General features: G+C 42.8%; 1 protein-coding gene across 1 annotated transcript in view; it reads left to right on the top strand.

The window, feature by feature from the left end:
- MTO1 (mitochondrial tRNA translation optimization 1) overlaps positions 1 to 17,562 on the top strand; it is a 38,685-nt gene that overhangs the window by 12,198 nt on the left and 8,925 nt on the right. The window contains exons 5-10 of the mRNA XM_039467296.2: positions 2,129 to 2,241; positions 2,333 to 2,523; positions 2,754 to 2,884; positions 4,738 to 4,942; positions 5,149 to 5,320; positions 15,196 to 15,314. Of these exons, the coding sequence (XP_039323230.1) occupies positions 2,129 to 2,241; positions 2,333 to 2,523; positions 2,754 to 2,884; positions 4,738 to 4,942; positions 5,149 to 5,320; positions 15,196 to 15,314 (931 nt within the window). The remainder of the gene's footprint in view (positions 1 to 2,128; positions 2,242 to 2,332; positions 2,524 to 2,753; positions 2,885 to 4,737; positions 4,943 to 5,148; positions 5,321 to 15,195; positions 15,315 to 17,562) is intronic.

Genomic DNA, 17,562 nt, shown 5'->3' with positions numbered 1-17,562 from the left:
AAAAAAAATTTTTTGAGACAGAGTTTCACTCTTGTTGCCCAAGCTGGAGTGCAAAGGCTCAATCTCGGCTCACTGTAACCTCTGCCTCCTGGGTTCAAGTGATTCTCCTGCGTCAACCTCCTGAGTAGCTGGGATTACAGGCGCCTGCCACCACACTGGCGAATTTTTGTATTTTTAGTAGAGATGGGGTTTTGCGGCTGGGCATGGTGGCTCACGCCTGTAATCCTAGCACTTTGGGAGGCTGAGGTGGGTGGATCACCTGAGGTCAGGAGTTCAAAACCAGCCTGGCCATCATGGCGAAACCCCGTATTTATTTTTTTTTAAAAAGAAAGACAGGGTTTCGCCATGTTGGCCAGGCTAGTCTGAAACTCCTGGTCTCAGGTGATCTGCCTGCCTCAGCCTCCCAAAGTGCTAGCATTACAGGTATGAACAACTGTACCTGGCAAATTGTAAATTTCATTACTTTTATAACTTTATGTATTTTGTAAATTAAGCTTTTATTTTTATTTATTTATTTATTTATTTTTTGAGATGGAGTTTCGCTCTTGTTACCCAGGCTGGAGTGCAATGGCGTGATCTTGGCTCACTGCAACCTCTGCCTCCTGGGTTGAGGCAATTCTCCTGCCTCAGCCTCCTGAGTAGCTGAGATTACAGGCATGCGCCACCATGCCCAGCTAATTTTTTATATTTTTTAGTAGAGACGGGGTTTCACCATGTTGACCAGGATGGTCTCGATCTCTTGACCTCGTGATCCACCGGCCTCGGCCTCCCAAAGTGCTGGGATTACAAGCATGAGCCACCATGCCCGGCAAGCTTTTATTTTTTAAAATATATTCATTCACTATTATTTTTAATAGAGACAGGGTCTCACCATATTGCACAGGCTGGTCTCAAACTCCTGGGCTCAAGCCATTGCCTACCTCGGCCTCTCAAAGTGTTGGGATTACAGACATGAGCCTCCACACCCAATCAAATTAAGCTTTTTTTTTTTTTTTTTTTTGAGATGGAAATTAGCTCTAGTTGCCCAGCTGTAGTGCAATGGCGCGATCTTGGCTCACTGCAACCTCTGCCTCCTGTGTTCAAGCAATTCTCCTGCCTCAGCCTCCTGAGTAGCTGGGATTATAGGTGCCCACTGCCACGCCCTGCTAATATGTTTTTGTATTTCTAGTAGAGATGGGGTTTCACGATGTTGGTCAGGATAGTCTCAAACTGTTGACCTCAGGTGATCTACCTGCCTCGGCCTCCCAAAGTGCTAGTATTACAGGCATGAGCCACCACGCCTGGCTAAAAAAATTTTTTTTTTTTTTTGAGACGGAGTTTCGCTCTTGTTACCCAGGCTGGAGTGCAATGGCGCGTTCTCGGCTCACCTTAGCCTCTGCCTCCTGGGTTCAGGCAATTCTCCTGTCTCAGCCTCCTGAGTAGCTGGGATTACAGGCACACACCACCATGCCCAGCTAACTTTTTGTATTTTTAGTGGAGACGGGATTTCACCTTGTTGACCAGGATGGTCTTGATCTCTTGACCTCGTGATCCACCCGCCTCGGCCTCCCAAAGTGCTGGGATTACAGGCTTGAGCCCCCAAAAAATTTTTAAACACTAAAAAGAGGCCGGGTGCAGTGACTCATGCCTGTAATCCCAGCACTTTGGGAGGCTAAGGCAGGCAGATCGCTTGGGGTCAGGATCTCAAGACCAGCCTGGCCAATATGGTGAAACCCCACCTCTATTGAAAATACAAAATTAGCCAGGCATGGTGGCAAGCTCCTATATTCCCAGTTACTCAGGAAGCTGAGACAGGAGAATTGCTTGAACCTGGGATGGGGAGGTTGCAGTGAGCTGAGATTGTGCTACTGCACTCCAGCCTGGGCAACAGAGCAAGACTCTGTCTCAAAAATAAATAAATAAATAAATAAATAAATAAATAAAACAACTGGTTAGATTTAGAGGTTTGCTTAAATTTAACTTCATCTTTTGAGATGTTTATTTTTGGCAAGAATACTTCATAAGTAATACTCGGCATTATGCACAAGCTTAGTGTCTGTTGAAGTAAGTACATATGTGGAATTTATATGGATAAGAAAGAAACTAGTACAGAAGCAAATCAGTATTGTATCTGTTTACTGTTTTTTAGCCAGAAGATCAGCTGCCATGTTACTTGACTCACACCAACCCTAGAGTGGATGAGATTGTCCTTAAGAACCTTCACCTTAATAGTCATGTTAAGGAAACAGTAAGAGGACCCCGGTAAGGACAAAATATCAGTGCTCAATTACTTTAAGGAATGACGTCAATCCTCTTTTGTTCATTTCAAATTTCTTTCAATGTTCTATTCTAGATACTGTCCCTCCATTGAGTCAAAAGTTTTACGTTTTCCAAACCGTCAACATCAGGTTTGGTTGGAACCTGAAGGAATGGATTCTGACCTTATCTACCCACAGGGGTTATCTATGACGCTACCAGCTGAGTTACAAGAGAAAATGATCACATGCATCAGAGGCTTGGAGAAAGCTAAAGTGATTCAGCCAGGTAAAGAGAATCACAGCTACCCTTCAGTGTAAACTCAGCATTGTTTTAATGGTCAGTAAGGAGGCCTTAGCTACAGTCATTGTTGCTTAGAGTCTCAGAAGATGAAGCCCAACACCTGTCTATTTTAAATACTCTGTTTTTAAAGGGCATTTAAGGGTAATGTTTGCTTCTTTACCTTGAGCAAACCCAACTTTGTGTTTACTTATTTAATGCCTTTACTCTTTGGTCAGGCTATGGTGTTCAGTATGATTACTTAGATCCCCGTCAGATCACTCCTTCTCTGGAGACTCATTTAGTTCAACGGCTCTTCTTTGCTGGACAGATCAATGGCACCACTGGTTATGAAGAAGCTGCAGCTCAAGTAAGAAGTTGTTAAGATGTTACTGCAAACTGAAAGGGACTATTTAACTGGTATTTCTCCTTTTAATGTATGTTCTGTTAACTATATAAATCTTAGATACAACTCATACTAATCGAAGACAATTTCTATTTTGGGTTATTTGGAAACGGCTTTTGTAGATAATAGGATTTTTTTTTCTTTCTTTTTTGTTTTTTTTAGACACAATGTCACTCTGTCACCAGGCTAGAGTGCAGTGGTGTATCTTCTGGGTTCAAGTGATTTGCCTGCCTCTGCCTCCCCAGTAGCTGGGACTCCAGGCATGCACCACCACACCCAGCTAGTTTTTGTATTTTTAGTGGAGATGGGGGTCACTGTGTTGGCCAGGCTGGTCTCAGGTGATCCACCTGCCTTGGCTTCCCAAAGTGCTGGGATTACAGGTGTGAACCACTGTGACTGGCCAATAATAGGATTATCAAAACACTTATGGCTTTATTATGCTTTTCTGAGCTCCTGTGATATAGTATTTTGATTAGATTTATTGTATTGCTTCTGAAGTTTAAATTTTATTTTAATATACTTTATTAGAAATTATTATTCCTTGTAAGTCAGAAATTATTTTATTTTTTATTGTTTATTTCTTTTGAGACAGGATTTCATTCTTGTTGCCCCAGCTGGAGTGTAATGGCATGATCAAGGTTCACTGCAACCTCCACCTCCTGGATTCAAGCAATTCTCCTGCCTCAATCTTCCTGAGTAGCTGGGATTACAGGCATGTGCCACCATGCCCAGTTTATTTTATATTTCTAGTAGAGATGACGTTACTCCATGTTGGTCAGGCTGGTCTCGAACTCCTGACCTCAGTGATCCACCCTTCTCAGCCTCCGAAAGTGCTGGAATTATAGGTGTGAGCCACTGTGCTCAACCTATTTTATTTTTATTTGTAAGGAGGAAAAGGCTAGAGAAGTTTCACAGGTGGGTTTTAAAAAAGGATTAACTGGCTAGGCATGGTGGCTCTCACCTGTAATCCCAGCACTCTGGGAGGCTGAGGAGAGAGGATTGCTTGAGCCAGGAGTTCGACACCAACCTGAGCAATGTAGTGAGACCCCATTTCTTTTTTTTTTTTTTTTTTGAGACGGAGTTTCGCTCTTGTTACCCAGGCTGGAGTGTAATGGCATGATCTCGGCTCACTGCAACCTCCGCCTCCTGGGTTCAGGCAATTCTCCTGCCTCAGCCTCCTGAGTAGCTGGGATTACAGGCACGCGCCACCATGCCCAGCTAATTTTTTGTATTTTTAGTAGAGACGGGGTTTCACCATGTTGACCAGGATGGTCTCGATCTCTTGACCTCGTGATCCACCCACCTCGGCCTCTCAAAGTGCTGGGATTACAGGCTTGAGCCACCGCGCCCGGCCATGAGACCCCATTTCTACAAAAAAAAAAAAAAAAAAAAAAAAAAAAGTAAAAATTAGCCAGGTGTGGTAATATGTGCCTATAGTTCCAGCTACTTGGGAGAATGAATTGGGAGGATTGCTTAAACTTAGGAAGCCAAGGCTGCAGTGAGCCAAGATTATGCCACTGCACTCTCGCTTTGGTGACAGAGGAAGAACCTGTCCCCAGAAAAAAAAAAAAAAAGATTAGTCCCCCGGAAGATTAGATAGGTATCTCTGAAAACAATGAATCATAGCCTACTAAAGTGATAATATTACCCATATTCTATTTCTGAATATGGATCACATTTTCTACCTCTATTATATCCCTTAGGTACAATACTTGCTTTCTTCCTGTGCCATGCCATTGTTTCCAGGTAGTGTTCTGAATAGGATAGTCCTTTGTTTAGTTCATAATGGCCTTTTAAACATTTCAGTGCTCTTGTAGGGTGTGATAGCTGGAATCAACGCCAGTCTTCGGGTCAATCGCAAGCCTCCCTTTGTGGTTAGCCGAACAGAAGGTTATATAGGAGTCTTGATTGATGACCTCACGACTCTGGGCACCAGTGAACCATACCGCATGTTTACCAGCCGAGTAGAGTTTCGTTTGTCACTGCGCCCCGATAATGCTGACAGCCGGCTCACACTGCGAGGTATCTCTTCCCTGAGTCCTGCAATCTAGCTAGTCATGGTAGCTCACACCTATAATCTGAGCACTTTGGGAGACCAAGGCAAGAGGATCACTTGAGGCCAGGAGTTCAAGACCAGCCAGGACAACATAGTGAGACCCTGTCTGTACAAAAAAAAAATTGTTTTAAAAACCACACTTCTCATTATATTCTCTTTCTCCCTTCCCTAGGATATAAAGAAGCTGGCTGTGTGTCCCAACAGCGATATGAAAGAGCTTGTTGGATGAAGTCTTCTTTAGAAGAAGGCATTTCTGTGTTGAAATCTATTGAGTTTTCAAGCTCTAAGTGGAAAAACTTAATCCCAGAGGCCTCTATAAGTACTAGTAGAAGTCTGCCTGTCAGGTATACATTTTTAATACAGACCTTTCTCACTTTTTATAGAAAAATAAGATCATTTCAGAAACATTACCTATATATATGTTCCTACCCACATTTTAAATGAATGTAGCTTGTTTTTAGCTTCTTTTCAAAATCCTTTAGCTGTTTTCTCAGTATGAAAAAATACAGCTGGGAATGTGGCTCACACCTCTGATCCCAGCACTTTGGGAGGCCGAGGCAGGTGGATCACCGGAGGTCAGGAGTTCGAGACCAGCGTGGCTAACATGGCAAAAGCCTGTCATGTCTACTAAAAATACAAAAATTAGCCAGGCTTTAGACATTCAGATTCTTGATGTGGCAGTAAGAAAAGGGAAAAAAAAAATTAGCCAGGCATGGTGATACATGCCTGTAATCCCAGCTACTCAGGAGGCTGAGGCAGGAGAATCACTGGAACTCAGGAGGCAGAAGCTGCAATGAGCTTAGATTTCACCACTGCACTCCAGCCTGGGCAACAAAACAAGACTCTGTCTCAAAAAAGAATTGTATTTATATATATGTATATATTTGGGAGGCCAAGGCGGTCAGATCACTTGAGGTCAGGAGTTCGAGACCTCCCTGGCCAATGTGTCGAAACCTTATCTCTACTAAAAATACAAAAATTAACCGGGTGTGGTAGCACGCACCTGTAAGCCCAGCTACTCAGGGGGCCGAGACAGGAGAATCACTTGAACCTGGGAAGCAGAGGTTGCAGTGAGCCAAGATCGCTCCATTGCACTCCAGCCTGGGTGACAGAGTACGCTCTGTCTCAATGAAAATTAAAAATTACATATATATATATATATATATATATATATACACACACACATACATACAGGCACACATACATACACACATATATATGTGATTTGAAGTTATTTTTATTTTTTATATGGTTTTTCTGTGGCTCCCATTGAGTTCTTTTGGCTTTCATAAGATTTAGAAGGTTCAAACCAAGAAAAATAGTTATCCGCTTTCTTTTCTAGGCTTGGAACAGTGTGGAATGATGTTATCTTGTTCATGAGCTAGAGCAAGGAAATTCCTTTGATAAGCAAAGCAGAGTGTTATAAATTCTTTGGACTTACCTGAAGAATCCCTTGCTACATTTTAGGGTTTTTTATCCTTTTTTTGTCTATCATTCTAGTTATATGGGCTCTGAGTCTAAAAGACATTAACATAGAGCATTTTTGCTCCAGAGATATGTTCCTAAGGATCTTAACATATTTGAAATCCGTATATTTCACCCTTGATTTTTCCTATTTGAAAAACCTTAATTAGAATGAGAGAAGAGCCTCAGAAGGCATAAATCTGCAATCGTTGTAGCTTAGAGGTACATTATCACATTATGATAGCATTGATCATGAAGCTGTGTCTCCAGTATATTTTCCCCCTTTTAAGTCCCCATTTTCCTTATGATTTTTTTTTGGGTGGGGGACTTAAAGATATAACCATTTTAATTCTGTTCTTCATTATATCTAATCTTTCCAAGTGTTCCTTCCTTAATTGCAGTCTGGCATATGTCCTTGTTTGGATTTCATTTCATCAAAGTGTTTTATCTTTTTTAACTTCTGTTCCTGAGTTTTCAGGGTTTTTTTTTTTGTTTTTTTTTTTTTTTTTTTTGAGGCAGGGTCTCACTCTGTCACCCAGACTGGAGTGACACAATCTTGGCTCACTGTAGCCTCAGCCTCCCAAGAAGCTGGAATTACAGGCATGTGCCACCATGCCCAGCTAATTTTGTATTTTTGGTAGAGACAGGGTTTCTCCATGTTGGTCAGCCTGGTCTCGAACTCCTGACCTCATATGATCTACCTATCTCGGCCTCCCAAAGTGCTGGCATGAGTACAGGTGTGAACCACTGCACCTGGCCAATTTTTCCATTTTTAGTAGACAGATTTCACCATATTGGCCAGGCTGGTCTCCAACTCCTGACCTCAAGTGATCCACCCACTTGGACCTCCCAAAGTGCTGGGATTACAGGCATGAGCCACTGTCCCTGGCCCAAGCTTTTATTTTTCACAAGGGCTTCCCAAAGCACTTAGCTCCACTGTTATAGTATATGAAACAATTTTTTTTTTTTTTTTTTTTGAGACAGAGTCTCGCTCTGTTACCTAGGCTGGAGTGCAGTGACGCAATCTTGGCTCAATGCAACTTCTGCCTCCCGGGTTCAAGCGATTCTTCTGCCTCAGCCTCCCGAGCTGGAACTACAGGCTTCTGCCACCATGCCCAGCTAATTGAAACAGATTTTTAATAATAGTAGCAGCAGGTTTTGAAGAATTTGCATATTTGTTATCCAGATCAGGGGATTTCATTCACAGAAATGACAGCCTCATTCACAAATAAGGATGGTGGATTATCTTTGTCCATTCAGACTGCTGTAACAAAACACCTTAGACTGGATACTTTATAAACAACAATAATTATTGCTCACAGTTTTGGAGGCTGTGAAGTCCAAGATCAAGGCACCAACGGATTAGGTGTCTGGTGAGAGCTTGCTTTTTACTTCCAAGATGGAGCCTTTTGCTGTGTTCTCACATGGCAAAAGGGCAAAAAGCTCCCCAAACATCTTTTACAGGAGTACTAATCCCACTTATCAGTGCCAGAACCCTCATGACCTAATCACCTCCAACAAAGGTCCCACCTCTAAATACTATCATATTGAGTATTAGATTCCAACATATGAATTTAACCATGGGGACACCACCAACACTCAGACTACAGCAGTGGATATATTTGTTTACTGTCTAAGTGGCATCAGGAAGTAATTGTAGTGTAAGCAGTTTATAATTGACTCATTTCTCCAGCTGTTTATTGATTTAAATTTAGGAGGGTGGCCAGGCGCGGTGGCTCATGCCTGTAATCCCAGCACTTTGGGAGGCCGAGGCGGGTGGATCACGAGGTCAGGAGATCAAGACCATCCTGGTCAACAGATCGAGACCATCCTGGTCAACAAGGTGAAACCCCGTCTCTACTAATAATACAAAAAATTAACTGGGCATGGTGGCACGTGCCTGTAATCCCAGCTACTCGGGAGGCTGAGGCAGGAGAATTGCCTGAACCCAGGAGGCGGAGGTTGCGGTGAGCCGAGATCGTGCCATTGCACTCCAGCCTGGATAACAAGAGCGAAACTCCGTCTCAAAAAAAAAAAAAAAAATTTAGGAGGGTTCACATTATTTCAAAAGTTGGACAAATAATTTATAACACAGGCTAGGCATAGTGCCTCATACCTGCAATCCTAGTGCTTTAGGAGGCTGAGGTGGGCGGACTACTTGAGGCCAGAAGTCAAGACCAGCTTGGCCAACATGGCAAAACCCTGTTTCTACTAAAAATACAAAAATTAGCCGAGTGTGGTGGAACACACCTGTAATCCCAGCTACTCAGGAGGCTGAGATAGGAGAATTGCTTAAACCTGGAAGACAGAAGTTGCAGTGAGCCAAAATCACACCATTGCACTCCAGCCTGGGTGACACAGCAAGACTGTTTCAAAAAAAAAAAAAAAAAAAAGAATTTATAACACTATGCTTTCTTTTATAACAAATATTACACTAATTCATATAATAGGAACTTGCATTGAATGTGACTAATGTGTATTGAGGAATACTGAGAAGGTGAAAAGTGATCGTTTTCAACAGTCTCACATGCTAACTGATGAATAAAAAGATGAACAAAGAAAACATAACAGTTGTGTTTTTACCATACCAATCCCACGAGTAGCCATTTTGTTTAGATGGATTTTTTAAAAAGGTAATTTGGCCAGATTCCTTTTTAATTCAGGCATATTTCCCTTCAGGAAGAATCAGTCTACATATTTGATTTGAGAATATTTGCAGGCTACCCACTTAGCCTTTCTTTTTTTTGAGATGGAGTCTCGCTTTGTCACCCAGGCTGGAGTGCAGTGGCATGATCTCGGCTTACTGCACCCTCCGCCTGCTGGGTTTAAGTGATTCTCCTGCCTCAGCCTCCCTTAACTGTGACTACAGGCACATGCCACCATGCCTGGCTAAACTTTTGTATTTTCAGTGGAGGCAGTGTTTTACCATGCTGGCCAGGCTAATCTCAAGCTCCTGACCTCGTGATCTGCCCGCCTCAGCCTCCCAAAGTGCTTCCTGGCCCCCACCACTTAGCCTTTCTTAATGAACCCACTTGATCAATGCCCAGATATATAAAGCTAAAAAGATTTTACAATCTGGTTAAAATACAGTTGCTGCATACATACCAGACCAACCAGTTGAACCTGACCCTGAGCAGGCATTTAACAGAAGAGATACACAAATGCATGTCCATGTGTACCTGTGCATTACACATATACACATATTTCCTGTCAGGATTACAGGGAAATGTGTTAATGTGTTAGGTAGCTCAGAAATTCCCTCCTTGCTTTGTTGAAGTATGCTAACTTACCCATTCTTTGCCAGAGCTCTGTACTCTGAGGCTTAGGCTTGATTCAAAGCAGATCTTGAAGTTTGGAGTTGAAAATAACTCAAAGCCTTGCAAACAAATTGTTTTAAAACTATCTCAAATTCCGGGGCTCAAGGGATCCTCCTATCTCCACCTCCCAGCATGCTGGGATTACAGACATAATCCCCCCAAAAGAGAAGAACATAATTACCAGCTTAACTATTTGTAAGTTTAATTATATTCATATGGTTGCAAAATAGGTCTCCAGGACTTTTTTATCTTGTAAAACTGAAACATTATACCCATTAAACAATAACTCCCCTTTTCTCTCCTTCCCCCAGCCCCTGGTAACCCCATTCTACTCTGTTTTTGTGGATTTGACTACTTTAGATAACTCAGAAGTAGAATCACATAGTATGTCTTTTTGTGACTGGCTTATTTCACTTAACATAATGTCCTCAAGGTGGGGCATGGTGTCTCACGCCTGGAATCCCAGCACTTTGGGAGGATCCCTTGAGCCCAGGAGTTTGAGACAAGGTTGGGCAACATAGTGGGTCCCTACCTCTACAAAAAATCCAAAAATCAGCTGGCATGGTGGTTCACACGTGTTTTTCCAGCTATTTGAGAGGCTGAGATGGGAGGATCCCTTGAGCCTAGGAGATTGAGGCTGCAATGAGCTATGTTTGTGCCACTGTCCTCCAGCCGGGTTGACAGAGTTAGACCCATTCTCAATAATCACAGTAATAATAAATGTTGTCAAGTTTCATCTACCTTGTAACATGTAACAGGATTTTCTTCCTTTTTAAGGTTGAATTTTGTATGCATGTACCACACTGAGTTTATCCATTCATCTGCTGATGGACACTTGAGTTGCTTTCACCTTATTGTAAATGTAAATGTAAATGTTAATGTACATGTTAGTGCTGCTGTGGTCATGGATATACAAAGACATCTTCAAGACCCTGCTTTCAATTTTTTTTTTTTTGAGACAGTTTCACTCTGTCACTCAGGTTGGAGTGCACCATCTCTGCCTACTGCAGCCTTCACCCCTGGCTTCAAGTGATTCTTGTGCCTCAGCGTCCCAAGTAGCTGGGATTACAGATGCCTGCCACCATGCCCGGCTAATTTTTTGTATTTTCAGTAAAGACAGGGTTTTGCCATGTAGGCTAGACTGGTCTCAAACTCCTGACCACCTGCCTTGGCCTCCCAAGGTGCTGGGATTACAGGCGTGACCCACCACACCTGGCCCCTGCTTTCTTTTGTGTGTGGGGTGGGGTTTGTTTTGTTCTGTTTTGTTTTTGAGACAGAGTTTGGCTCTTGTTGCCCAGGCTGGAGTGCAATGGTGCAATCTTGGCTTATTGAAACCACTACCTCCGAAGCAACTTTTCTGCCCCAGCCTCCCAGGTAGCTGGGATTTCCATGTTGATCAGCCTGGTCTGGAATTCCCAATCTCAGATGACCTCCTGACTCGGCTTCCCAAAGTGCTGAGATTACAGGCATTAGCCACCCACTGCACCCAGCCTGCCCCTGCTTTCAATTTTTTGACTGTATACCCAGAAGTGGAATTGCAACATTGTATGGTAGTTGTAGTTCTTTGTGGAGTTTTTTTTTTTTTTGAGACGGAGTTTTGCTCTTGGTACCCAGGCTGGAGTGCAATGGCGCGATCTCGGCTCACCGCAACCTCCGCCTCCTGGGTTCAGGCAATTCTCCTGCCTCAGCCTCCTGAGTAGCTGGGATTATAGGCATGTGCCACCGTGCCCAGCTAATTTTTTGTATTTTTAGTAGAGACGGGGTTTCACCATGTTGACCAGGTTGGTCTCGATCTCTTGACTTTGTGATCGACCCGCCTCGGCCTCTCAAAGTGCTGGGGTTACAGGCTTGAGCCACCGCGCCCGGCCTGTGGAGTTTTTTTTAATGTTTTTTTTTTTGTTGTTGTTGTTTTTTATAAGAGGCAGGGCCTCACTATGTTGCCCAGGCTGGAGTGCACTAGCTTTTTACAAGCAGGGATCCCACTATTGATCAGCACAGGAGTTTGGCTGACCTGGGCTGGTTCACTCCTGCTTAGGCAACCTGGTAGTCCACCGCTCCTGGGAGGTCACCATATTGATGCTGAATTCAGTGTGGACTCCCAATGGGCATAGCGCACTACAGCGCAGAACTCCTAGGCTCAAGCAGTCCTCCCACCTCAGCCTCCCAAGTAGCTGGGACTATAGACTCACACCACCATCTCTGGCAGTAGTTCTAGTTTTAACTTATTGAGGACCTGTTTTCCATCTTGATTGCATCATTTTACAATCCCTTCAACAGTGCACAAGATTTCCCATTTCTCCACAGACTCACCAACAGTTGTCATCTTCTGTTTTTTGATAGTAGCCATCCTAATGGGTATGAGGTGATAAGCTCATTGTGGTTTTGATTTTATTTCTCTGATGATTAGTGGATGCTGATCACCTTTTCATGTGCTAGTTAGCTACTTTTATGTCATTGGAGAAATATCTATTCATCCTCTGTCTATTTTTTAAATCAGTTGTGTTTTTTTTCCTATAGACAGGGTCTTCCTCTGTCACCGAGGGTGGAGGTGCAGTGGCACAATCATAGCTCACTGCAGCCTTGAACTCCTGGACTCAGGTGATACTCCAATCTCAGCTTCCCAAGTAGCTAGGACCACAGGTGTGCACCACTCTATCCAGCTAGATTTTTATTTCTTGTAGACACAGGATCTTGCTGTGTTGCCAAGGTTGGTCTTGAACTTGTGGTCTTGATTAACCCTCCTACCTCAGCCTCCCAAAGCACTAGGATTACAGATGTAGTCACCATGCTTTGCAAGATTTTTTTATTGTTGACTTGTAGTTCTTTATGTATTCTGTATATTAACCCCATTCAGATATATGATATGCAAGTTTTTTCTGCCATTCTGTGGATTGTGTTTTCACTCTGTTGTTTGTGTCCTTTGATGTGTATTTTTTAAAAACTTGAGGCCAGGCATGGTGGCTCACACCTGTAATCCCAGCATGTTGGGAGACCAAGGCAGGTGGCTCACTTGAGGTCAGGAGTTCACAATCAGCCTGACCAACATGGGGAAACCCAATCTTTAAGAAAAAAAATTTTTTGATATAGGCCAGGCACAGTAGCTTCTACCTGTAATTCCAGCACTTTGGGAGGCTGAGGCAAGCAGATCACCTGATGTCAGGAGTTCAAGACCAGCCTGGCCAACGTGGTAAAACCCCATCTCGGCCAGGTGTGGTGGCTCAAGCCTGTAATCCTAGCACTTTGGAAGGCTGAGGGGGGTGGATCATGAGGTCAAGAGATCGAGACCATCCTGGTCAACATGGTGAAACCCCGTCTCTACTTAAAATGCAAAAAAAAAATTAGCTGGGCATGGTGGTGCGTGCCTGTAATCCCAGCTACTCAGGAGGCTGAGGCAGGAGAATTGCCTGAACCCAGGAGGCAGAGGTTGCGGTGAGCCAAGATTGCGCCGTTGCACTCCAGCCTGGGTAACACGAGCGAAACTCCCTCTCAAAAAAAAAAAAAACCCATCTCTACTAAAAATGCAAAAAAAAATTAGCTGCACGTGGTGCCACATGCCTGTAGTCCCAGCTACTGGGGAGATTGAGGCACAAGAATCACTTGAATGCAGGAGATGGAGGTTGCAGTGAACAGAGATTATGCCACTGCACTGCAGCCTGGGAGACAAAGCAAGACTCCATCTCAAACAAAAAATATGCTTTGTACTTTATATTGAAAAATTAAAAAAAAAAAAAGAAACTAAACTGATGTAGTTCCATTTGTCTACTTTTGCTTTTATTCCTTGTACTTTTGGTGTCAGCTGAGAAATCACTGGCAAAACCAATGTCATGAAGCTTCTCCTGTATGTTTTCTTCTAGAAGTTTTATAACTCAGGGCCTTTCCTTAGCTCTTTCATACATATCATGTTGATTTTTGTATATGACATAAGGTAAGGATCCAATGTCCTTCTTTTGCTATTTGGATATCCAGCTTTCTCAGCATTATTTGTTGAAGTGACTGTTCTTTTCCCATTGAGTGGTTTGGGTATGCTTGTCAAAATAATTTGATTATATAGTGAGGGTTTATTTCTGGATTTTCTATTCCATTGGTCTGTATATCTGTCTTTATGCCAGTACCATGCTGTTTTGATTACTGTAGCTTTGTATTATGCTTGAAATCAGGAAATGTAAGGCCTCTAACCTCTTTTTTCAAAATTGTTTTGACTATTTGGGGTCTCTTGTGATTCCATATGAATTTTAGGATGAAATTTTCTATTTCTACAAAAAAAAAAAAAAAAAAAAAGGCAATAACCTTTTAAATGAATTACAACAACAAAAAAAGGCATGTGTAAATAAAGTAAGTAATAATTAATAGCAACAAGTGACCTAGCTAGGTCCATTTTAGGAGAGGGTCTGGGTCAATTTGGGAGTGGGAGGTTTGTTATATCAAGAGCAGAGACCTCAGATCGGTATAAAAGAGATTAAACTGGTCATAGGAGCATCAGCACTTGTGAAGACTAAACATAGCTAAAGTTTTGCTCATTAGTTTGATTTCAACAAATGCTAATGAATTAAGTTATTGGAAATCTCACTTGATCTATGTGCATTAATACTTAGTCATGTTTCTTTTTTGGCCTAGGTAAGTTGCCTGGGAATTTTAGTAATTGTCCCTACTATCTGCATACATTGCTCTCCTTTCCCAAGGAGAGGTAAGACATTGACTCGAGGCTTTAGCCCATCCAGAGTGGGTAGTAGAAGTAGAACCCACAAGTGACTTCAGAAATTTCCATGTGGTAAAAATTGACATGGAGATTATACCAAATTAGGAGAAAAAAAATCAGACCGAATATTTATGAACCAGCCAGGCACAGTAGCTCACTCATACAATACTAGCACTTTGGGAGGCTGAGGTAGGTAGATCACCTGGGCAACATGACAAACCCTGTCTCTATTTAAAAAAAAAGAAGAAAAATACTTATGAACCCCAGTATCATTTTTATCAGTTTGTTTTGCAGAGACTTAAAGCATGCTCATACTGTCCTCTTGTTCTCCTTAGGGACTTCTGTAGAAGAAAGCAGATCACTGTCATGATTCCTAGCATGCAAAAGGATGATTAATTCACAGGACTGTAGGACTTAACATGGCTTAGATGTAAAGTACTTTCCAATGCTTAGGGAATTCAGTGAAGCCATGTTATGAGGTGATATTCTGTATCAAAGGAAAGACAAATGGATTCCAGCCATGCCACCTTACCAGCAATTCTCCTGATAAGGAGTTGGGGACAATTAAATAATATGTCTTATTGAGGTCCTACTGTTCAGCAGATGCTACTGCATTTGCTCACTATACTTAGAGTCTTTTGGTATTTATTCTGAGATTTGATTTTATTTCAAGTAATCTTGTTCTTGATCTGCCTTATATGACATGGATCCTTATGTTAATAAAACTTTTGTATATTTGCAGAGCTCTCGATGTTCTGAAGTTTGAGGAAGTTGACATGGATTCATTAGCCAAAGCTGTTCCAGAGCCCTTGAAGAAGTATACTAAATGTAGAGAGCTAGCTGAAAGACTGAAAATAGAAGGTAGAAAATAATTTTTTACTTAACATACCTTTATGTTTTTTTGGTTTTTTTTTGAGATGGAGTTTCGCTCTTGTTACCCAGGCTGGAGTGCAATGGCGCGATCTCAGCTCACCGCAGCCTCCACCTCCTGGGTTCGAGCAATTCTTCTGCCTCAGCCTCCTGAGTAGCTGGGACTACAGGCACGTGCCACCATGCCCAGCTAATTTTTTGTATTTTTAGTAGAGACAGCGTTTCACCATGTTGACCAGGATGGTCTCGATCTCTTGACATCATGATCCACCCGCCTCAGCCTCCTAAAGTGCTGGGATTACAGGCGTGAGCCACCGCGCCCAGCTTAACATACCTTTATAATTTGTGCAAATTATGAATAGACAACAGATCCATTGTTACTATTGGACCAGCATAGTGTTAGCTTCTGTGCTCTTCAAAAGCATGGTCCTCAGCTAACAGCATTGCAATACCTGTACACTTGTTAGAAATACAGAATCTTGGGCCAGGCACGGTGGCTCACGCCTGTAATCCCAGCACTTTGGGAGGCCAAGGCAGGTGTATCATGAGGTCAGGAGTTCAAGACCAGCCTGGCCAAGATGGTGAAACCCCTTCTGTACTAAAAATACAAAAATTAGCCAGGGAAGATGACAGGCGCCCGAATCCTAGCTACTCAGGAGGCCGAGGCAGGAGAACTGCTTGAACACGAGGGGTGGAGGTTGCAGTAAGCTGAGATCGTGTCACTGCAAAAATACATATATACGTATGTATTGTGTGTGTGTGTATGTGTATGACAGTTTCACTCTTGTTGCCCAGGCTGGAGTGCAATGGTGCAATCTTGGCTCACTGTAACCTACACCTCCAGGGTTCAAACAATTCTCCTGCCTCAGCCTCCCAACTAGCTGGGATTACAGGCACCCACCACCACACCCAGGAAATTTTTGTATTTTTAGTACAGACAGGGTTTCATCATGTTGGCCAGACTGCCCTCGAACTCCTGACCTCACTTCACCTCAGGTAATGCACCCACCTCGGTCTCCCAAAGTGCTCAGATTATAGGCTGAGCCACTGTACCCGGCATGCATATATATATATATATTTATTTATTTATTTATTTTTTGGAGACAGACTCTCACTCCGTTACCCAGGCTGGAGTACAATGGCATAATCTCGGCTCACTGTAACCTCTGCCTTCTGGGTCCAAATGAGTCTGCTGCTTCAGTCTCCCGAGTACCTGGGATTACAGGAATGTGCCACCATGCCCAGCTAATTTTTTTGTACTTTTAGTAGAAATGGGGTTTCACCACATTGGCCAGGCTGGTCTTGAACTTCTGCCCTCAAGTGATCCACCCACCTTGGCCTCCCAAAGTGCTGGGATTACAGGCGTAAACCACCGTGCCCAGCATATATATAGAGAGAGACCCTGAACTTTGTTTTTATACTCTCCCCACCTAATATTCTAATAATGAGAAATATAATACTATCTTTGGCTTTGACAGTATACTGAAATACTCTACCATTGACAAATACTTTTTATCAGTATTCTTGGTCACTTTATAGACCACCAAAGCCACATGTGTGTTTGGTAGTTGCTCTACATTTTTTAAGTTTTTCATAATGAAAATTTTTATTGTGAAAATACTGAAGCTGGGCATGGAGGCTCACCCCTGTAATCCCAGCACTTTGGGAGACTGAGGTGGGTGGATCACCTGAGGTCAGGAGTTCAAGGCTAGCCTGGCCAACATGGTGAAAGCCCATCTCTACTAAAAATACAAAATAATTAGCCGAGTGTGGTGACAGGCACCTGTAATTCCAGCTACTTGGGAGGCTGAGACAGGAGAATTGCCTGAACCCGGGAGACGGAGGTTGCAGTGAGCGGAGATTGTGCCACAGTACTCCAGCCTGAGTAACAAGAGTGAGACTCCATCTCAAAACAAAAAGAAAAAATACTGAGAATAATATTGGCTTCTGCATTTTAATAGAAGGTGTTTTTTCACGGGTGGAAAATGATGTAGCGAAAAAGGCAGGGAACAGGATAACATGGTGAGAAGAGAAGAAAAAGTTGGATGATGGTGTGCTATTCAAACAGGAAGACTCTGCTCTTTAGGAACCAGCCAGAATGGTGATCATGCTGCATTCCTTCTAGCAGTGGCATTTTCTTTTTTTCGTGTGATGGAGTCTCACTTTGTTGCCTAGGCTGGAGTGCAGTGGTGCCATCTCAGCTCACTGCAACCTCCACCTCCCAGGTTCAAGTGATTCT

This window comes from Saimiri boliviensis, chromosome 4, assembly GCF_048565385.1.
Source record: "Saimiri boliviensis isolate mSaiBol1 chromosome 4, mSaiBol1.pri, whole genome shotgun sequence".
Lineage (NCBI taxonomy): Eukaryota > Metazoa > Chordata > Mammalia > Primates > Cebidae > Saimiri > Saimiri boliviensis.
This window is presented reverse-complemented; position numbering and strand designations above follow the sequence as displayed.